This window comes from Ammodytes marinus (genome assembly GCF_949987685.1).
Source record: "Ammodytes marinus genome assembly, chromosome: 16".
Classification (NCBI taxonomy): Eukaryota; Metazoa; Chordata; class Actinopteri; order Uranoscopiformes; family Ammodytidae; genus Ammodytes; species Ammodytes marinus.
The window spans coordinates 19,971,754-19,995,211 of record NC_137220.1 but is presented as its reverse complement, the minus strand read 5'-3'; the positions used below and the strand labels follow the sequence as shown (position 1 = coordinate 19,995,211).

Below are 23,458 nucleotides of genomic sequence, written 5' to 3'. Positions count from 1 at the left end.
AGCATGATGCCAGTGACGGTGGGCCCCTTTGTTTACATTCCTGTTTACGGAGCCTAGACTGTCTATAAACACCAGATTTTTTTCAGCGTAAACACAGTACGTTCAGCTAGCGGATCGTCAGTTGATTTTCACTGACAAGCATTCTCCAAAAACGCTGACTCCACCTTTAATTCAAGTACGTAAGCATTGACAGAACAGTTTAAAAAGTATAATAAAAAAGTAACATTTTGGAACATTAAAAGGAAAGACAAATCTCTTCTATTTCAATAGAGATGTAGGGGGGAAATCTGTCATGACGAAACTAGAGTAACCAAATCAATGTTGAAATATCATGACAATTTATCATATATCTGAGTTGTAGATTAGTTTTTTTAAACTCATTTTACTTGACATTTACATGTTAAATATACGTTAACCATCTCTAGAAAGTTTGATAAATATTTGTATCTAATATTTTTTTTGTTTTTCACTTGCATCCAAGACTGAGGCAAGCAAGATTAATTGATGACATACTAAATATTTGAATTCCCATGGTGGAAACAGGGGCCAGCAAGTGAAACGATTTATTTGTAACAGTGACATGATTTTAAAGTGGTTCAACAGTGAGAGGTTCAAGGCCCTACAGGCCACTTTGCACCCTGTCAAAGTGAGTTCTACCAAAATAGGGCTAATATATCCTTATCAGCTCCATTGACCCTGTTCTGCTGCTGACCTCTGACCTTATTTTGAATGAATGAATAATGGCAAAATGTTCTTAGGCTAATAGCCTACCTAAGAACATTTGTAATTTGATATTGTGCAGAGGCAAGTGTATAGCAGCAAGATTTTTTGTTAAGATTGAAATAAATCAGTTTTATCAGTAGAGTCAAAGTAGGCCTATCTGGCATGAAACAAAACATTTAGTCAGTGTCAGTATCAGTATGGCCCAGACGGGTCTGTGTGCGTGGGATCAGAAATAGTATCAAACAGTTGGAGCCATCTCTGCTAGGTTACTTGTTTTCAAAAGCAGACAGTGGTCAGAGCAGACCTTGTTGACATATGAGAGAAACCCTAGCAGGATGATGCAGTCCATCCTGAGAGTGCCTGGTACTTATATGGTCATAAAAATCCTTAGTATGCACATACCTTTCTCCTTAAACACGGCTTTATCTGTATCCCCCTCCCACCGCCCCTCTCCTCAACTCTTTCAAGTTCATTTTTTTCTGTGCTCTCCGCCCTGTTCAGTGGCTGTCACACCGGTGACATGATTGGTCCAAAGTGTTTGTGGATTATGAGAGCGCAGCTGCCATTGGTCAGAGGGGCGGTGCATGCATGCCTCGTCCTGGACCGCACCCCGGTTCCTGCTGGCTGTGTACTGACTGAAATTACGCGAACCAGTGAGCAGCAAGTGGAGGAGGGAGGGCAGAAGGAAGAGGGAGAGAAAAAAAAAGATAGAAAGGGTGACTGGAGTAGAGAAAGAGAGGGAGGAAGCGAGCACTATAGTTTAGCCTGAACTCTCCACGAAGCTGCTGTCGACAGGAAAAGAAGTTTGACTCAAGGCGACGCTGACTGAGCCACCCGGTTGTTGTTAGCCACCCTCAGAAAGGTGTCCCGCACCCCCAAAAAAGCAGGTAGGCCAATATTTTTGAACTTGAGCACCTTTGTCTCATTGTCTGCCATGCTGCCTCTACGTAGCCTACTCTTTTCGTGACTCATTCAGTGTGCCCGTCACTCTGGCAAGTGCAGTGAACCAGGAAGCGCGGCGGCTAGTTCAGCAGCAGCAGCCGTGCTGGGGTGGAGTGTGGGACCTCCTTCACAGATTTGAAACAGAGGAATTTTCAAACTTTTCCAGCGCTCGAGCCCATTGTGTCCTTCTCTTCGAAGCTTCGACACACCTACTAGTGTGCAACGTTCGTCAAACACGGCTTTAGCATTGCGGCAGCGCGCGAGAAGCTAAAAGCCATAACGGTAACAGGCAGGAAGTGATTCACTTGAATGAGTTGCAGGGGGAAAAAACAAAAAAACAGGCCGGTGAAGAGTTTGAGCTCAAAGAGTGAACCTTAAAGAATACATGTACAACTGGGACAGATGGATGTGTTTTAATTACTCAGTGGCTGTGTAGTGTTGAACCTTTCGGTGTAGGCTGGCTAACACAATTGCGGTCAAGAGCGGACGCCGTGTGTGGCCGGTAATATGTCTGGCTCGCGGCATGACGTCACTGGTCCACCGACCAACTCGACCTCAATCAAGCATATCATCTGCCGTCTGCACTAATTGTCTCTTTTTGTATACTGCGTGCACACCTCAAGAGGCCCTTGAGTTTTTTTAAGGGGCCCGGTTGGCTATATGTTGAGGATTACACTTTAACCAGGATTTAGTGCGCTAGAGGTAACAGTTTATTAGCTTCATCATAGTTGACTTGTCCCTCGACATTTTGTAGAAGGGTCTCCATTGTGCAATCACATGAGTTTAAGTTATTTGGAGTATTTTGATAATTGGAGTGTAGGCCTACAATAGATAAATCATCCGAAACATTTTAATTTTAATTTTAGCACAGTATAGGACCTGGTATGAATAATAAAAGCTTGACTTATTTTAAACATTTGCGTTCTTCAGTTTTTTTTGGATAGCATTTCAAGTGCTTCATATGAAGCCAGTGTTTCCAAATGAGTTTTAGCCTGTAAGTTAGGCCTACTCCAAGCATGGGTGTATGCCACAAAATGTAATTTAATTTTTTTTTTAAAATATAAAGGAGCTAAGGTTTAGCCAGAAGGATTCCTTCACCATCTGTAAATGATCAGTTTTGAATTATAATTGCAGCGTTGGTCCACTGTGATGAACATTAATGGGCAACGTAACAATTTTCCGTGCTGATTTTTATTGGATATATCGATATGACCTCAAACTTAAGGCAGATTTATTATAGTCTATTGTCTCAAATAATTTATGAATTGGCTTGGATGGCTTCACAATATATTACAAATTGACCAACCTTTGGTTCAGAAACAAAAAAATTGTTAGGGAAAAACTTCAGGAAGAGGAACAGCAGGAATATTTCTCCCAGGACCAACTAAAACAAGTGCCGTTTTTATATTTAATTCACTTAAAGGTTTTTGCAATCTTCGATTATCACATCTGTGAAAATGTCATGTTTCATCAGGTTGTGTCACTAACTGTGCACCTACAGTACATTTAGTCTTGTGCGCTTGTCGGTAGGGCTGGGTATCGTCAAGGACTTCGCGATACGATACGTATCACGATACACTGGTCACGATACGATATATCACGATATATCACGATATATTGCGTATCTTGATATATCACGATATATTGCGATATTCCATAAACAAGTTGCCTTGTCAAACACAACAGCACAATATAGTGATAATTGTACAGACAAATGAAGTCAAAACTATTTCATTCACAACTTCCTTTACTATTTTTCTTCCTTTTTTTTGGTTTTGGCAAATGATCAAACACTGCTGCAGCTGCCATAACATCAAAATAACAAATCCAATTCACTCTTGTACTAACTGTACAGGACACAATGAAAATGAAAACACATCAGTGTGCTTTTGTGACACAGTGAATCTTGAGTATTTTTATAAACAAAACTGATCTAACTTCAATAGTCAGTATCCTAGAGGCTCAGGCCTGACAGCAGACATGGGTTTGAATCTGACCCGTGGTTGTTTCATTCCCTCTCTGCCCCACTTCATATCTGTATCTCTGCACTGTCAATAAAGCCATGAAAAGCAAAAAAAAAAAAAAAAAAAAAAAAAAATCATAAAAAAATTAATTAAAAAAAAATCGATATTTTGATATAAAAATCGATACTGATATCGGGAAACTAAGTATCGCGATATATCGATATTTCGATTTTTTGACACAGCCCTACTTGTCGGTACAATTTGTTTGCTCTGTTAGATGGCGTGTGTGTGTGTGTGTGCTGGGAAGCAAACACTCTGGTATGTTTGCACGCCCCACTGCTGTTGAGCATGACAAGTTGTGTACTTGGGTGAGTATATGCTAAATAAGAGATTTATGGGGACTCAACCTCAAGTCAGACCAAGTTTAAAAGCTTTCCTGACTATGGCCTTCCATCACTCAAGCCTCATATTGTTCAAAGTGTTAGTGGAGACTCGGAGAGTTGGAGCAGCACCTTTGTACTAATCAGAACCACACACTCCAAGATGCTGTTTCTGCCAAGAACTATAAAACCACAGTGTGGGAAGTTAACTCATTAAATAGTTTTTTGATATTGGGGAGTTGAAATGATTTGTGTAAATAGCCTAATGGTTCATGCTGAAGTTTTAATTAGAGCAGTGGAGAAAACAATAGTGTGTGTGTGTGTAGTCATATGTGTCTTGTTTTATCAAAGTCATCTCTCATGGCCGACAACATATAGTATGTCATTTCCTGTTGTTGCACTTGAGTCATGAATTAAGCCCAGACAATGACTTTTGCATTGGCCTCTTTTGCTCTCCCTTATTGCTAGTTTCAGTGTTGTTGTGGAGCCCCCCACGGAGATCGTTACATTCCATCATTCGTGTGTCAGCAAAAGGGTCCGTGCTCGCGGCCCCCCTGGAGAGTTATGTACTGTAGGCTGGACCAAATTACACACAGGCATCTTATGATGTGGTACCGGGAGCAAAAAGCTGTTCAATCCTCTCAAAATGATAAAGTCTATGTTTGGATGTTTAGATTTCATTGAAGGACGGTCGTCCTGGCTGAGACAGATTACCTGCAGGTCTCCTTGCAAATGAGTGCAGCACGAGCAGGGAGGGCAGTATGACACAGTCCCATGGTTCTTTTAACAAATGTGTTGTATTTCTAATATTTTATCTGTTGTATGTGACCTTCTGACTGCAGTCATTGGCTCAATTAGCCCTTAAAGCCTTTAGTTGTCTGGCTAAGATTAGAAAAATGCTTGACAGGGGCTTCAAAAGCTAATACAAAACGGCTGTATTTGAGCTAGAGTTTAAATGATTAGTCATACGGTCAATCAAGTGTTCTTCACCATTTTTTGTGACCTTTTGTCAAGTTAACCAGAAATTGATTCAAACCAGAGAAACATTCCGATGACGAAATCAACAAAGAAAATGATTGTTATTTGCATCTCATTTCTGAGTCAAATCCTTCTGCTATAATTAACGATGATTTAACGTCATGTCTTGAATGTTGACGAAGAGGCTGTCGGATGGAGAGATTTTCTTCCCTAAGTACATTATTAGTGCAATTTACTAGTTTTACTTGTGACTAGTAATGGATGTTGTCAATGATTGGTAGGGCCGTAAAAGGTCATACATATCCTAGTTTCCTACAGTCAGCTGAGATTCATTCATGCGGTCAAAACATCCCAGTCGGAGCGGAGACTGTTGAGATTCTCTGTTAACCATGGCAGAGCTGATCATGCCATTTCTCAGTATGTAGTTATATACTCGCTCTGTGCTGTTTCACTTGGTGAAAGTCTCTGAGACGTATCCAGAAATGGACATGTTTTTTTATTATTACGAAAAGACTGTTTTATGCAGACGTCAGCTTGCTTGCCTTGTACACATACTTCTGTGTAATATGTTATACATATTTGTCGTATATCACTGACACTAATGGTGACTTTTTTTTAAATCAATCCTTTAAAAAAAAAAAGTTCTTCTATATTTGCTCTGCCGAATGTATTTCTTCTGGTTGACATGAACAGCATAATTAAGTTGCGTTAGTCTGAATAGTTGGACTGCTGTTCTGGAAGCTATATCGACAGTAGTGTCTGCTGTGGGTTTACTATTTCCTTTCTCTGCTGCTTATTTCTTACATTTCCTATTTGTCTTCTCACCAGACCTTTCTCTCTGCTCTGCTACATTTCCCCTCCCATGCCTCTTTTCCTCTGTTTGTGTGTCCCCCCCTCCCCCCCCCCCCAATCATTTCCTCATCCTCCCCCTCACAGCGTGCACCTGTAAGGTTTCAACAGAACAATACCAGGAAATGCTAGCACTCTGACTATTGGGACTTCGACCATGTCTCTTGTGATTATTACTTGTAGATCAGTAGATAATACTGCTTTCTGGTATGTGGTGATGAGGTAATGCTTGATCAGACATTACTGACCTTTTATGGAGTGCCAGTTTCAATGATTTGGTAACTGGGCTGGGTATCCAATCGTTCAAAAAGTTGGATACAGATACTGATACCTTGACTCCTGAACAATATTTTTTTCAATAGCAATTTTATCAAATCCATTTTGACAAGATGACATTACACATTATGGTAAAGTTAAATGTTTCAGCTCCTTGGCATTTTTATTTAATATCGATAAATGGCCTGGCGGAACCCATGTTGTATCTTCTTGGATGCCTAGACACAGCCAACGTTGACGAGATTAACCCCTTTTTAAGTACTTAAATTTGCTAATGAACGACAAGACATTTTTTGATACTCAATGGTATGGAGGTCCGTGCCAAAAAGTGTTGGTTCGATACCTAGCCCGATGGGTGAGTGATGGTCAGCGCCTGGCTGTCCCAATTCCCAATAAACAGCTTTCATGTTGAAAAGTATTTGTAAGGTTATTGTGGTTGGCAGACTTTTAAGTCATATTCTTAACACTGTGCAACATATTTTACTTGTTGTTTACAAAACGGTACATGCGATGTGAATGTAAAGAGCACCTAACACTATAACGGAAAAGGAATCTATTCGGTTGTGATTGTGGTAAAGCAGTTGTATAACTGTACCTGACACTAAATACACTTGTCCACGTGTGTGTGTGTGTGTGTGTGTGTGTGGGGGGTGGCCTGCACACCTGGTGTGTGACTCCAGAGAGAACTGAAGTGGTTAGTACTTTGGCGATTGCACAACACTTTCACCACAGACACTTTAGAGTCACTTTCACTGTGAACTTTGAAACATGCTGCGTAATGGGTCTACCTTCTGTCTGCTGTTGGACGTTTTATTCCCATGTCAATCCAAATCGTCTTGCACACCAGATGTCCAGCTATTGAAGCTGTCGTGTGGCTCCCCAAGGGCTGTGAATGCATTGTTTGATGAGATGATTTTTAAAACGGGATGGCCTCGTATATCCTGTAAGTGACTCAAAGGGAGTGCCCTAAAGCTGAGATAACAAGTGATAATGCAAAATAAGGGCCATACTAAAATCTAAAAGGGTGAGGTAGGGAGGTCGGCCTGGTGACTGAATGAAGACTATAAATACACATAAGCAGAAGTCAAGTAGTAATATCATCCAATTTTTTTCCATGTTTTTTTTTATTTTTATTTTTTACTGTCTGTCCTTAATAAAATACCTAGCAGTGCCAGTGTAGCATTCCACAGAATAGAGTGTTGCTGACAAATTGAAATGTGGATCTTAACTCCCCTTCGCATTCTTTCACCGTCTGTTGGAAGGCTTACGTAACCATTTATCTATTTATCTAATGGTCAATACTGCGAGTGTTTACAGAGTGTTTCGGTAAAGGGGGAACTGGTGCAGTGCCCTATCTGCTCTGTTTGGTCAAATAACCAGTCAATTGTGCATTCAATTGTGTAATAGGAGAGCTGTTTGAATGATGGATGTGGAATTTGTTCTATGACCCTGAAAATGACGTGCTTATCAGAACACCCTCTTTCCTATTATGTCTCCTCCCTGTCATTTAGTTTAAAGGTCCAAAAGGTTTCTACCTATTAACTACCATTGCAGAGGTGACATTATACCAAATTTAAACACTATCAGTGAAAGCAGTTGTGTATGTCAGTGATTCTCACCCAGGGGTGTTGCACCCCATGGGGTTTGTGGAAGACTGGAGTGGCTCAGCCTATTTGATAACATAGAAATTATGTATTTAAAAAAGAAAGTCACATTTAAGAAACCTGGACGACGGTTGAACACCAACGTGTTTTTTTTAAATTTATTTATTTACTTACTGTATTTAGCCAATGTTTTGACCTTTGCATAAATTAAATAGCCTAAATGTGTAAATAAATTAAGTTGAATAAAATATTTTTACGTGTCCATTTATGACTCATCACATTTGATCGCGTCATCAAATGTTTTTTTAACATTGGGATCATCCTCAGTCACATTGTCTCAGCTCAAAGAAATGGATTGTTGAAATGGCTAAAGTAATCCATAAATGTATATGGAACTAGCAGTAGGAATGCAAACTGACCTATACATTAGCAGTTTAGTTATACAAAGGATGATTGTAACATTCCCTGCCTATGAATAATATCCTAAATAGTTCATCCGTTTTAGTAAAACACATTTAATACATGACTGGTGGTGTTGATGAAGAGGTTTTTGGGTTCATTTGATGTGAACCGCTGGTGTGGTTATGTGCCGAGGGCTTGAGTAAGACCTAGTTTGGGCCTCTATAGTTGTAAATGGTAGGTAGGCATTGGCCAGCCTGCAGTTGAGAGTGAAATTGGATCCCGGTTGGGGCAGGAATGTGAAAAGTAATGTGGAAAGTGATGTAGATCTGTCATGCAGTGCGGTTATTTTCCAGCAAGGGCTTAATTTACTTCAGTCCTTGGAGCCTGTCAGCATGCGCTCAAGAAAACGCCACCTTCCATCTGCTTTTGAAAGACTTGCGCACACAACAAGTTCCACAAATGGCAAAATAGTTTTCTCGGTTTGTCATTTCCTTTTTCCTCCCCTCTGGTCTCCTTGCCCCACCCTTCCTACTTTGAGAGAAGGAGGGCGAAGGGGAGAGAAGGAGAAAGAGACAAAGTGTGAGCCCATAATGCATTTTGACCGACTCAGTACCTTATGCAGTCTCTGTCTGGCACCCTCTCTCTCTCACATTCATGAGATCAAACTCACACTCAGTCGATCATTGGTCTGTGAAGGGGATGCATGGGGTAAAGCCAAAGCACAGAAGGAAGAATTAGAGAGTTTGGAGTATTTAATGGAAAGTGTATTTAAGAAACAGTTGAAACCCATATATCCCCAGCATGAGGACAGCCGAGGACGAGCAGATTTGGCTGGGCTTAAGCTGGCTGGGACATTTGTGATGGGATGCAGTTGGTGGGAGTATAGTCGGTGTCTATTGACTTTTCCTGTCCTATTATTATTCCTGTCAATGGGGCAGTGGTCGACACAGCACAGCTGCTTTATGCTTTCCCTTGAGCAGGAGTTTTTTTTGACTGTACATGGTAATACTGTCGTTGAGGTTTGTCACGGCTCCGTTTAATTTTTTTTTACAGCAACTTGGGGAGACTCGGTGAGGTGGAAAGGAATGAGTGGGAGTTCTGACTGATGGATAGATGGCCTCAGTATTGTAAAGACTAAGGGTGACCTGCTTTCTATGAGGGACAAGCAGGACTGGAAAGGATGCTCTGTAGCTTCTCCCTTTTCCTCTCCTCTCCCTCCTCCACCTGTGTTTTTTTTAAAGTCCTGGCTTCCTCCTTGTAACCACACTCTGGTCTCTGTGATGAGGGTGGTTTCTAAAACTGGACTCTTCCTTGAGATATTTGTTTAATGGCTCCTCTTCTTTTAGTATGCTGCTGCTGCTTTGACAGCACATTGCTGTCTGTTTTCATTTCATTTGTAGAATGTAATCCTTTAATGGTATCTCTGTCAGGTTTCATAAAGTTCAGGGCTTTTTGCCAAGGGTAAGCTTCCAGGTGATTTTGTGTTCTACACACTGCCATGAATCCACTTAATGTTTAATCCTTGATGATGAATATCTAGACAAGCTAATGTAATCTCATGATAAATGGCTCCCAACAGAACAGATAGTGAATACTTTCATAGCCGAGCCGTGATAAAAAGTGACAAGGGAAATCAGGGAAATCTTGATTCTTACTGGATTATGGAGAATTTGGCAGGCAGGGCGGCAGCAGGGACCGTAGCCAAGTCCTGGGTGTGATCAGTTTTAACGCACACATGTTTTATCTCAAAGTCAAGTCAACATCCATGTTCTACTAGAACTGTCATTCTCCACAACGGAAGGCCTACGTCTGAGATGTCTGATTGGAGTTCTTTACCCCCCCCCCCTCCCCTCTACTTGCTGCTTTTAATATAGCGCAGCGCTTGTCAAGCTAGAATAGCTTCTGAAGTCATTTTAGTCCTGATGGCACTCTCTAGAGAGCTAGTTAGAAGTGTGTCACTGAGATATCTGTGGCAAGCATGTGAGTCGGACTGAGGCAGACATCAACAGACGTGACACTAGCTAATGTACAAATTAGAGCTGAAACACTTTGCTGCTTGTCAGAAAATGAAAAGGCAACTATTTTGAGAATTGTGAAAATCATGCAAGTAATTGTTCAAGCAACCACCTGTACTGTAGTTTCAACTTTCTAACTTGAAATCTAAGTGTTGCAGAGGCCTGTGTGGACAAATGAAGTTGTTATCACTGTCCCCAGGCCAAATGAGTCAGCAGCTCACATCTATTAGCAGGCTGTTGCAACATTGAATATCTTGTGGTTTATGGTTTAAATCATTCATCTTAAGAACCTAGTAGGTTCCCCTTTTTTACGCATGGAGCCATTTGGAGCCATTTGACCACTGTCTTTTAAGATTTGTTTTCATGGTGTCCATCACGTTTCCCTGCACTTCTTTGAGTATAGAAAAACAGTAAGCTAAAGCAAGCAGTGTTGGGTGTGTTCAGCCTGTTCTATTTAACTTCTTGTTATTGCCAAACAACAAAGCTATACAGAGATTTTAATCATTCTGGGCTCATATTCAAACCGTGCATGGGCCCAGGTCTGCAATGTAGTGGAGTGAGTAACGATTGTCCGAATTTTAACATGGAAACATTCCCTACATTCCAAATCGCATACCCTTTATTTTTTTCTTTTCTACATTATACGGCTTATCAGTTTGTAGTTAGCTTGCAGTAAGCACACATTTCTGACATACTTTTACCTATTTTTTCATCGTAACAGCGCCTTGAACTTCCTTGTCTCGCTTATTTATCGGTCGCATTTGGTCCCGTCACTGTTTTTCACATGGAGGCACTGTGTCGATGTGATGTAACTTCTGGTGTGCCGTGGATTGTGTCCACAGAATCGCCCAAAAAGCGTGGGTGTTTTTAAGCATGCTACACCTGACAACATGTATTGGGACATCCTAAATCTTTTTCTACCATATACTAAATAGCAGGGAAGTATGGGGATTGGAACGCTTGATGGTGTGTTGTGCCAATAGATAGTATATAAAATGGATGTAGCATCCGGGCTGACCTCAGTTATTCACACGGCATCCCGTTCTCCTGACTTATGTGCGTCGCCATCTTGTGAGATTTTTACTCCGCCTCACGTCGGGGGCAGGGAGATACGCCCATCTAGCTGACGTATACCTCCGAGGCAAAGTGAGGGACAATGGGCGGAGAGCTGGTTTTGTGGACCAGGCTGTAAATAGGTTTAACAAGACTGTGAAAACGGCCTGTTTAACAAGTGAGTCAAAGAGAAATTGCTCAGTCTTGGTACCACGTCACCGTGGCCACCGGAAGGTATTGCAATGTTTGTCACTTCCTTATTGGATGCTGGTAGAACTCGCTGTGGTTGGGGCTTGGTTGTGCCTCCAACCTTCAAGGCAGCGCTGCCTGGAAGGCCCTATCCCCTAACCTTAACCAGCGCTGCCTTGAAGGCTCCGTTGGGCGCACAAAACACCCAACACCGATTGGACCGCAGGGTTTCTCAGACACACGCACACAAAGGGACTGGGAGCGCTCAAGTTTATTTGAATTGTGTAGTTAATGGGTTTGCTACCGGTCGAGGTGATGCTGATCTCCTGAGTGATGAAACTCCTTAAGGGCCACAACACGCTGTGCTGATGTGATGGAAATATGTTGAGGGCAGTAAATGGCTAGGAAAAGGAGAAAAAGGCTTGAGAGAGATGTAAGGGGCCAGTCAGAGAGGATAGAGGACAGAAATCTGTGGAATGCCTTTGCTTGCTGTCTCTCCCTGATAAAGGGTTTAGTATGAGAAGAATGTGACCCTGAAAAGACTGTATAAACAGCGGGGGGGTGTTAGGCTTGTGGGGAGGCAGAGGAGGGAGGTTGGAGCCAGCTGAGAGGTAAAGCAGGACTAATTTGATCCACGTTCTGTCACAGGTTGGGGTTGGTACACCAGGGGATGAGTTTAGGTGACGGACTTGAGCGGTGATGGATGTCAGCTGTAGCTTAGCCTGACCGAGCGTTAATGGAGGATGGAGGGAGGCAGGGGGTCATGAGAAGAATGGCTTTGTCTGCTTTCTTTCTCACAGATCAGGGTTAATGTGCTGGAACAGACGGGGCCGACGTTGACCCGCTAAACTTTTTCTCAAGGGCCTTTCCCAAAACAGTTAGAGGAATGCTGCGTAGTAGTTGGGAGAATTTTGTAGAGCAAAGTTAATTGAAAATAAATGTTTAATCTTTTTTTATTGAGCAGTTCTGAGAAATGGAACTAAAACTATAATACTCTGATCGAAGCCGATCCTCCTGTAGTGAGCTTAGAAATGACAAAGTAAGTTTGTAAATGTTGGTCTATCATAAAGATGGGGAAATGCAAAGCTTGTAAGATCGATGTGTTTCCGCAGTTGTTTACATGCACGTGTGCTTTTTAAAACCTTTTATTTTTAAATTGTTAAAGGCATTGTCTGCACTGTTTTGTTAATATTGAGCATTTGTCATCAGAACCTATCCCACTGGGTAATGTTCTGATATAAAATACTCTGATGGAGGAGATGCTATTTCAGACTAAAGACTCCCCTCACCTTCCAATTCACATGGACATTTTTAATCCACCCACTGCTCGACTTCCATCTAGACGTCCAATTTGGAAGAACCCACCACCAGCTGATCTCACCATCCAATCAGTTTGGAAAAAGGAACGGGAGTCCAAGGACGTCCCAAATGAACACCTGGTGTCAGACCCCACCCTACCGGTCCCTGGTACCAATCTCCCAAGGAAGCAGTGGACAACATTGAACAGATTCAGGACTGGACATGGCCCCTGCTTGGCCAGCCTTCACAAATGGGGCAGCAGCCCAACCCCACAGTGTGCTTGTGGAGAGCTGCAAACAATGCATCACATCATTGAAGCATGCCCTCTACAAAAACTTAAAGGAGGACTTGTCACCCTTCATACAGCAGAGCAAGAGGCAACTGCTTGGCTAAAGGACTTTGCATTCGCTAAATAAATAAATAGAGACAGGATAAATATAAGAAACAAGCCTCGGCGGTGAGGGAACATTGAAAGAGGCCATCAACCCTGGTGGTTTCGGGAAAACTGTGTCATGCTCCTGCTCGGTGTGTCTTTTAGTTAGGAAGGTTAGCCAATGCACATTGGCTTCATTTGCTTCCAAACTGGTAGTACCAGTCTGATCGCTCTCTATATGGGTTACACCGCAGCACTCCTTGTCACCACAACATATTTGTGAGCTTTCACATGTGTGTCAAAGCTAGAACAGCTTGTGCAGAGCTTGCCTTCTATATAGCGGCATGATATAGTTTTTACATGCTGCAGGGACAATCATAATGTCAACTATTAGTTTGGCTCCATTGCTAATTTTATAGCTGATTCCCAGGAGTTTCTATACTGGACCATTTCCATTGCGGACACATTTTAGGATATAGAGAAAATTCTACTACTTACATAGTGACCAGACAAAGTCCAGATTTGTCCATGTCACTATAATACGTCACAGGAATATTTTAGGCAGAGATTGAGGTATTGAGGAGACAGACTCAAACCTCCTCTGCCACTCATGGATTGACGTTGGTAGTATTGGAAATTATTCTATGAACGTATTTATCAAAGTCTAGGCAGTGGAGGTCCATAAGAGAAGGTAACCAAGACAAACACAATGTTATTTACTAATTGTTTCAGTGACACTCACTTGATCCTCAATACTTTGGAGAAGAAATGTTACATTCAAAGCACATGGGGCTGCTTTGTTCTTGCAGAAACAATGCAAACAGGAATGTAAAAAGGCACTTTTTGTTTCCTATTGTACTTACTGGCTTAAGTCCCTTGAACTATTGTTAGATAACGGCTATATCTCATGCTGAGGTTAATGCTATCTCTCCAAGATCACCCACAGTCAGCTACCATTCTCCCCCGTCTTCACACACATAGACTGGCCGACCAGTAGTAACGATAACACAGACATGCTCCCTCACAGGATTCTGCACCAGCAAATGGACAGTTGTGTTTGCAGGAGCACTCAGACCGACTGGAGGCAACTCTTGTCTGCTGGGAGGTGGACTTAAATGTCCGCGATGAATAAGTCATTCACAGCAGTTTGCCAAGAAATAACACTGAGCCTTGTCTGGCATGATTGTGTTTTATGACGAACCGAGCAGTCTCTTCCTGTCATACAACCCATCAGTGGTGACCTTTGCATTCCTCAGATCTTGTGAAGATGGAAGGGTGGCAATTTAAGCTCCGTCCTTGTAAACAAAGCCATTTTAACACAGCCACCCTTCCTTCGGTCTGTTAAATATAGTTGAAGTATATGTTGTTTTTAGTCTGACGTTGAATTATAAAACATTCACATGATTGTTTTATATTTGAGGTTTGATCTGTACAATATTATTCCATGTGCCCTGTTTTCACGCTCTTTATGTCTTAATATATTTGGCCAATCAGATGAAGCCTACCAGGAAATGTTGTAAAGGAGGGCACAACGATGCTTTGCTTTAGTCATCAATTAATGATTTAACAATATAACCATGTTGTTGGACTGCAAATAATGGATTTAATTATTTTTTTCAGTGTATGTATGCTATTTACTGTCTCGGGTCTATGTTTGCAGTGAACTCAAAGCAGAAGGAAATGAACCGCATATTTAAGAATTTGTTTATCTATCTCAAGTGATAACGTCATCGCAATATGCAACACTTTTATCACTAATGCAAGTTTTTTTCCTGTTATCTTGCACCCTAAGTTTGAACCTGAATGTCTTAACTGTAAACCACTTTTTTGAGCAATACTAACCACACAACTTCCTACCTCTTTTTTTCCTCTCTGAAACAGCTACCATGTCGGCCGCAGACAAGTTCCTGTACGTGGACCGCAATCCGGTCAACAACCCGCTGGCGCAGGCCGACTGGGCCACCAAGAAGCTGGTATGGGTGCCGTCGGAGCGCCTGGGCTTCGAGTGCGGCTCGGTGAAGGAGGAGCGCGGAGATGAGTGCGTGGTGGAGCTGGCGGACAACGGCAAGAAGGTCCGAGTGAACAAGGACGACATCCAGAAGATGAACCCGCCCAAGTTCAGCAAGGTGGAGGACATGGCCGAGCTCACCTGCCTGAACGAAGCCTCTGTGCTGCACAACCTCAAGGAGAGATACTACTCTGGGCTCATATACGTGAGTATACCATGATGCACTCATTGACACACATGCAGAGGCAAGACACGGCAGCTCAATATGGTAAAAGAAAAATAACAGATATATATCCTAATGAAACTTTGCCAGTTGGTTACTTACATTAACACAATAATTTATGTTAAATTTTTTCCATAAATGACTGAATAAATATGCTAAATTGGCACCATCTAACTAATAATGTATACATTTACGTCTTAAAAAAAATTAAAGATTTTGAGTCGGTTAAAACTTTTTTTAATTTTTACAACATATTGGAGTTAAAGGTTTTTACAGAACAGATTTTGGATAAAGCTTTTTTATAAATCAAAAAAACACTACATGCAGGTCTTAAAAATGCATTTTCAGCGTGTTTTAAGAACAAAATGTATCACATTTAACAACATGTACATACGTTCCTTCAGAATAGTGCGAGGAATAATTATGGAAAGTTTAGTTGAGATTTCTGGTTCCGAGTCAAATCGAAACATTGACCAGTGCCAGAAAAACAATGATTTTTTTTTTCCTGCTCTGTCTTGCCTGAAACAAAGAATTGATTCATATATTAAAGTATTTAGCACATTGTTTTATGTATGTACAGTACAATTCAGCGTTCCTCCCTTTCTCTGCATTGTGTTGCTACTATTTTCTTAAAGTGCTCCCATTGGTGTCGGTTAAAAGTGTTTTCTTTTGAATTGTTATGAAATCCCCACTGGCTTAGGGAAAACAATCTTTCATTGCCAGTCTCCAAACTAATCTATCTCTCTGTCCAACCTTCCTAATTATCTCATTAAGCCCTATTGTTTGCCCTATTGTTTTCAAATTGTCAGTGCGAAGAAAGTATGCAATCTACCGACATACTCCATGGTATGAAAGTATTCCTTTCCTGCACCCTGTGTCTCTCTCTATTCCCTCCAGTGTGGTCTCGTTTGCTCTCTTGACTTATCTTTGTGTTTGGAGTGCTGTTGTAAACAGGATGCTGCAGTGAACAATGAAGTCCGGGTTATGGGAGACGTGAGGACAGAGTAAGGGGAGGAGAGAGGTTTTTACAGGGATGGACGTGGAATGTTAATGGTGTTGTAACTGTTATTACTGGTCACATAATTAATGTTATTTATCCCCCAACCGGGCTGGGAGCAATTTTAGTCTCTGTGCTGTGACCGGGTCATATCAACAACACAGCCTGTTGTCCCCCTATCTCGCTCCCTTCCAGAGTTCCAGCGTTACGGTCTGTTGGAAAGCCTCCAGGCTCTAGAGGCCTTAGATTGAGAGTCTCAAGGGAGAAGAAGGGGCGCATAACAGAGGGAGAGATGCCTGGTACAGAGATGCTGAGAAGGCAGCAATGGAATGCAGCTCATAGGGGGAGGGGGGGGGGGACTGGACTTATGTTAGCAGGAGAAATGAGTTGAGAGATACACAAAAGACAAGATTTAGTGGAGTTTATATACAGGAATGGAGGACAATTTTAAATGTTGGTCCTCGGGGCAGAAAAGCCAATTCTACCATGTAAATATGACTTGATGGACCTGTTGAGTAGCTGTGGTTTTACATGCAAAGGTCAGTCAGCAGTTCAAACTTGCCGCAGGGTGGGGTTGGGATTACATAATGTAGGAGGATAACAAATCGGAGTTCATGAGAAATGTTTAGCTCTGGGTTGGTGGGGGATGGGATATTATTGCTTTAGAGTGCAACTTCTTTGTACATAACATCCCAGTTTCCCAGTTAATGATTCTGAAACTGCTCCGCAAATCTCCTTCATAGTACATTCACACTTCCAGTCTCAAATATTTAAAGACGCAGTGTGTAAAAGTAATTTGTGTATTTCAGAACAGACTTCTAGATATGGAATATGATATTCATAAGTAGGTTTTAACTATTGTATGATCGCTATAAAATAAAAGTTGTTACTTGTATTACCTTTTTTAGAATTCAAGACAGGAGTGTGGTGTGCTGCCATGTTTAACAGTAGCACAGAACGGACAAATCTCACGGCTATACAATGGTTGGCCGGAAATTAAAAAATAAGTACTATAGAATTAAAAAATAAATACATCTTCACCTCACCTCATCACTTAATATTTTAGAAAGACTTGAGGCAGTGGTGAATAATGCCATCTATAGTTACCAGCTTCTTGTCCTTGAACGCTACCGTAGCGTCTGTAAATTCTAAGTAGAAACTGAGCGTAGAAACTGAGCGTAGCAATCCCGGCACTTTCCCCACTAGATAATGCCAAAGTACAGCTTTATTACACACTGCACCACCAAGATCCTACTTTTCCAATGGTACCTTCACTACTACTTCTACAATGTTCAGGGGCAGTTTTAAAAATGTTTTCTATGTTCCCTGCAGACATACTCTGGTCTCTTCTGTGTCGTCATCAACCCCTACAAGAACCTGCCCATCTACTCAGAGGAGATTGTTGACATGTACAAGGGCAAGAAGAGGCACGAAATGCCGCCTCACATCTATGCCATTACTGACACAGCTTACAGAAGCATGATGCAGGGTAAGTCATCCCCCCCCCCCCCCATGTGCAGCTGTTTTGGATGAGTATTGCATGAGAACATTGGAGGAAAGTAATAAAGTGGGATTTACAGTCTGTAGCCGTGTGTAATTATTCTTATGTTTGTTGCTTTGATGCAAACCCGCTTATGTTATTTCCAAGCTCGTTATATTGGTCCCTCTCTTTTTGTTTTTTTAAGATGGCCTTGTCAATGAAGCCACTGTGCTCAGAGTGGTTCCACAAAGAAGGCCCTTAAGAGACCAAGGCACACATACTGTAACATCGGCAGTGTATGTGCATCAGTACCCTCTCTATAAATTTAAATTAGGTGCATTAGAGTGGCTTGTATTCGGAGGTTGGGCCTTCGAATAGCAGCCAGCGGGGACCAGTTAATGCAGAATATTGGATTTGAAGCCAGCAGAGTATTTCATATGATTAACTGGCCCCACTGGCCTAAGAAAATACCAGAGGCTCTACATTTTGGCTGAGGAAGGTTGTATTCAAAAATGAGGCATGTGTGTCTCGTGAGCATGCAGCTCATTTGTCACTTTAATTGGAAGGATACACAGGGGATGCAAAAGCAAATCAGCAACAGATACTCATTTTGTTAGGTTTGTCATTGAGACTAATACAGCTCTATTTACTTTTTAAGTCTATAGTTTACAATGACCATGAAAATATCCTGTAAAGTACTCCTTATTTCGTAATGCAGATTTCCTGTCTATGCTATCTTGCTTTCTAGGGGGTTTCCCCCTTGCCACATTACATAAACATGCAGGTTTTGTGACTTCTATCAACAGTTACAACAAAGGCTAAACATTACCAGCACTTAATTTTGGACTTCCTGTGGGGCTATTGTGTTGTAATGTGTTTCTTTAGTCCACACACCCTGTTTGTACACTTTTAGCTTAGCAAAACAGCCTCCTTTTAGGCCAGTATTCCTGATGTGCTGCTGTTGAGTTGTGTTGTTTGTCAGCCCAAACCACTCCCCCCTGTCCCATTTTTTGGTGGACTTTTTCTCCATGTTTGGAAGTGTGTTAAAAACCACATTACAGTAGGCGGTGGTTCATTCGACAGTTAGTCGGAAACACTTCAGCAAAGCTCTCTACTCACTGGAAGCCGGATGTTAATTTCCTGTCCGTGACCCATGTGCAGACACAAACTATATGCACTGGGGTGATGACATGCTCACCTAGAACATGCAGCCTTGTTAACATTTGAACATCTTTTCTGCAGATCGTGAGGACCAGTCCATTCTGTGCACGTGAGTTACAGATGTACAAATCCCCTTAGAGTAGCAATAGTTCTAATGTAGGAACATTATTTTCATCAATCTTCTCTCTATTGTGTCTAAGAGCATCCTTGTCGAAATCATTTGACTGTGTTTGTCTTTGTTGTTGTCCTGTAGAGGAGAGTCTGGTGCTGGTAAGACAGAGAACACCAAGAAGGTCATCCAGTATCTGGCTCACGTGGCCTCCTCTCACAAGGCCAAGAAAGATCAGGTCAGTCCTGCCTCTCATCCACACAGTTCATCCCCTAAAACCTTCCGTCCATTACTCTTATTTCCTTTAGTCTTTTTGAAATCTTTCAACTCACTCCCTTTTATCTCTCACTCCATTCCATTCAAGTGAGACACAATCCCTAATCCCCCCCAGTGCCTTTTTATCTTACAGAAAAACCATTTCCCCACACTCAACCACCTTTTCTTTGACTGTGATTTGTATCTGAGTGTGTGTGTACGTGTTTCTGATTGTTATCCATCATCACAATGTTGTATTCAAAGCATCGGATTTTCTGCTGTAGAAAAAGTTCCCTCTGTGGTACAGCTGCCAAAGAACTGGAAAGGAGTGGCATTCAAGAGAGACTTGCAAGAACAGAAAACAGTAGTGCAGAGTTAAAGGCTTCTGGCGTTTTATATAGACCAGAGACCTGACTTCATGTGTGATTTATTCAGTTTTTCCGATTTTTTTTTTTTTTTTTTTAAACTGAATCTTATCAGAAATCAAACAAAGCAGGCAGACATAACGTCAGACTCCACTGGCAAACCTGCACTACTGTTATCTTGGCCTGCAAGTTTTATGATAGATGGGGAAAAAAGAGGTTTGATGAAAAACCACATCTATCATCCCTTGTTGAGGTTGTTGTATTTCTCTCTTCCCATCAACAGAACAGCTCGATCCTGTCACATGTGAGTTAACTCTCTCCCTCCATTCACTCTTCCTCCCCACCCGCTTCTGTCATCACATTCCTCCTCCTCCTCCACTCCCCCCCACCCTGACCCACATCCTCTCCTCCCTTTTCCCCTCGCTGGAGCGCACCGTTGTGGGGAGTCACTTTTGTATTAAGGGGCAGAGGTGACATGTCTTGCCAGCCAATAGGAAGTAGGGAGGAAGTTTGTTTGCCGATCAGTGGCAGCCGTATGTGTTCCTGTGAAAAATTCAGCCAGACAATAGTAGAATAAGAGGGGAGGGGTCTTTTGCTGCAAAAAAAAATCCCAGCAATTTTTAGTATGATCCATGGATTTATTTATTCGTCTGGTTGAATTCTTCATAATTTGTATCGCCAATCGCTCTGTTTGTGTGTGTGTGTGTGTGTGTGTGTGTGAGTCCAAAGTTTGACTGTGTGCTTTTCTCTTTTTGCATAATAAATTACTCGGGCAGTGTGTGTTCATACAATACATTACCAACATCATATTCAATCTGCTCTGAACAAACTGATATTTCATGTAGCGCACATGCTGTGAGATGGCCTGTTTTGTGACCTTAATACACACCTCAGTCTATCTTTTTACTTATTATTTATTTAAGGGGATCAGTGGCAGAAAGATAGTCCTGCATCTGATTTTCTATATAGTTTGAAATGACTGATAGTCCAAGGCCTTGAATCAGTGATTTTGTTTAGCTGAAAAACTTAATTGAAACTATGGTACTAGCTCTGACACAGTTTTACAGTTGAATGTCATTGCTTTGAATTATCATACCTTCTTAAATCCCTACGTGTGCTTTATTTATAAAACCTGAATGAATATAAGTGATAACAAAAAGAGTCGACACCTAATGATTTTATTTTGTATAACACAAGGTGTGTGTACTGAAAGCTGCTATAGCTTGAAGGAAGAAGATAATAACACGTTAAAGCTGAAAGGACTGTTTTTCTATGTGCTTGGGGTTCCCTGGATTATTTCACTGTGGGTGATGGGTATCTGTGTGTTTTCAGATTTGGGCACTAACACAATGCTAAATGTGGGGTGAAAAAAAGCTTGGGTGCAATGTGTGTTTGTGTCTACCTCTGGTGTGTGTATTTGGTGTCCCTCCATTTGATCACTTTGTTTAAATGTGTATTCTCCATGTTCCCCCTTCTCCTCAGACGTAAGTACATCATGGTTAAAGCATACCGCTATATCAGCACATTGATTTAAAACAAGCAAACTAATCATTTTATTTCCATGAAGTAACATTTTAGTAAAAATAATTGCAGATCATAATTTAAGGTTCTCACGATTGTTCAAAGTAATAAGGCTGAGGATCTATCCCATTTTAATGGTGGTATTTGTGGGGAAAATGGAATGTGTGCTTTATATGTTGCGTTGCTGTTCTCTTCATTTCAACCAGGGGGAGCTGGAGAAGCAGCTGCTGCAGGCTAACCCCATCCTTGAAGCCTTTGGAAATGCCAAGACAGTCAAAAACGACAACTCTTCCCGATTCGTAAGACTTAGACCGACATCTTGTGATTCAGAACTCTCATTTACTACCGGTTTTATAACTGGACTTCCCCACAGACCTTTTCTGAAATATTCTTTTGTTTATTTTTCTCCCAGGGAAAATTCATCAGGATCAACTTCGATGTCAATGGTTACATCGTCGGTGCCAATATTGAAACTTGTATCCTTGATTCTGTCACTGTTTGTTGCTGTTATTACACTACATTTCATATATTGACTTTGAAATGTTGTCATGGAAATATCGGATACAAATATCCTTGACAGATTGACCACTAGACTTGTTGGAGAAATCCCGTGCCATTCGCCAGGCCAAAGATGAGAGGACCTTCCATATCTTCTACTACTTGCTTACAGGGGCTGGGGATAAATTGCGCGGTGAGCAAATAAAGAGTGAAGATTATTGTGTTTTATTCTGACTAGCAGAGCTACGTTTAAAGATTTCTAACATCTGTCTCACTCTGAACATCCTCTTTTTTTTTTCTCAGCTGAGCTCCTGCTTGAAAATTACAACAACTACCGTTTCCTTTCCAACGGGAACGTTACAATCCCTGGACAGCAGGACAAGGACCTGTTTACAGAGACACTGGAGGCCTTTAAAATCATGAGTATCCCGGAGGATGAGCAGATAGGTAAGGCAGACAGCAAGTTACTTTAAAACAGCTCTTTCTTTAATTCTTCAAGTGGGCCTTTGTTAACCTTCTAGTGTCTGTGTAACCTAAATCCACGTTTATCATTCCGTTTTTCTTTTTGTGCAGGCATGTTGAAGGTGGTGGCCTCTGTGCTGCAGCTCGGGAACATGAGCTTCAAGAAGGAGCGTCACACAGACCAGGCCTCCATGCCTGACAACACCGGTACGTCAGCCCTTTACCTATGTCCTAATCAGCACCATAGAGAACTTACAAAGGCAGTTGATGATCATGCAGTAAAATATTAACTTTTAACTTTTTTTCCTCTCCTTTTTCTCCACCCTTCCTTTACTGCTCCCTTTCTTTCCTCGTCACCAGCCGCCCAGAAGGTGTCCCACCTCATGGGTATGAATGTCACTGACTTCACCAGGGCCATCCTGTCACCCAGGATCAAGGTGGGCAGGGACTACGTCCAGAAGGCCCAGACCCAAGAGCAGGCAGAGTTTGCTGTGGAGGCCCTGGCCAAGGCCACGTATGAGAGGATGTTCCGCTGGCTCGTCATGAGGATCAACAAGGCCCTGGACAAGACCAAGAGACAGGGAGCCTCCTTCATCGGCATCCTGGATATCGCTGGCTTTGAGATCTTTGAGGTAAATACGTGAGAAACTGTATATGACATGACAGTGTGGCATATATGCCATCATTTGTTGGTGTGTAATATGTATAAGGAAATAATCCAAAATCACCATGTCTTTGTTCATGTTGTACAGTGCACCTAATCTTCTTCCTTCTGTGTCCCCCAGCTCAACTCCTTTGAGCAGATGTGCATCAACTACACTAACGAGAAGCTGCAGCAGCTCTTCAACCACACCATGTTCATCCTGGAGCAGGAGGAGTACCAGAGGGAGGGCATCGAGTGGAGCTTCATCGACTTTGGCCTCGACCTGCAGCCCTGCATCGACCTCATCGAGAAACCTGTGAGTGTGAAAACCTTACCCACCTGTCCACTTTCATTCTGTTGCGTGACAGAATATTAACTAAAAAAGTCGATCCGATATTTTTTATAAAAAGAAAAACGTATTTGTGTTTTAGTTCTTGTTGGCCTTTTTTTCTTCTTCCATGCATTAACATGGGCACTCTCTGTCTGTGTGTGCAGGCCAGTCCTCCTGGTATCCTCGCTCTGCTGGACGAGGAGTGCTGGTTCCCCAAAGCCACAGACAAGAGCTTTGTGGAGAAGGTCCTCCAGGAGCAGGGCACTCACCCCAAGTTCTTCAAGCCCAAGAAACTGAAGGATGAGGCAGACTTCTGTATCATCCATTATGCTGGCAAGGTAAATATACATTCATTATA

General features: G+C 41.9%; 1 protein-coding gene across 2 annotated transcripts in view; it reads left to right on the top strand.

The window, feature by feature from the left end:
• Positions 1-1,375: 1,375 nt before the first annotated feature.
• Positions 1,376-23,458, top strand: part of LOC307263076 (myosin-9-like) — a 35,395-nt gene continuing 13,312 nt past the window's right edge. The window contains exons 1-14 of one of the 2 annotated variants that reach the window (XM_080044114.1): positions 1,376-1,610; positions 14,929-15,260; positions 17,608-17,764; positions 18,998-19,025; positions 19,170-19,263; positions 19,929-19,949; positions 21,373-21,465; positions 21,579-21,642; positions 21,759-21,857; positions 21,968-22,111; positions 22,238-22,333; positions 22,487-22,758; positions 22,912-23,085; positions 23,265-23,438. In XM_080044114.1, coding sequence (XP_079900240.1) covers positions 14,934-15,260; positions 17,608-17,764; positions 18,998-19,025; positions 19,170-19,263; positions 19,929-19,949; positions 21,373-21,465; positions 21,579-21,642; positions 21,759-21,857; positions 21,968-22,111; positions 22,238-22,333; positions 22,487-22,758; positions 22,912-23,085; positions 23,265-23,438 — 1,743 coding nt within the window. In that variant the 5' untranslated portion in view covers positions 1,376-1,610; positions 14,929-14,933. The remainder of the gene's footprint in view (positions 1,611-14,928; positions 15,261-17,607; positions 17,765-18,997; positions 19,026-19,169; positions 19,264-19,928; positions 19,950-21,372; positions 21,466-21,578; positions 21,643-21,758; positions 21,858-21,967; positions 22,112-22,237; positions 22,334-22,486; positions 22,759-22,911; positions 23,086-23,264; positions 23,439-23,458) is intronic. The other variant, XM_080044115.1, reaches the window with a different exon arrangement.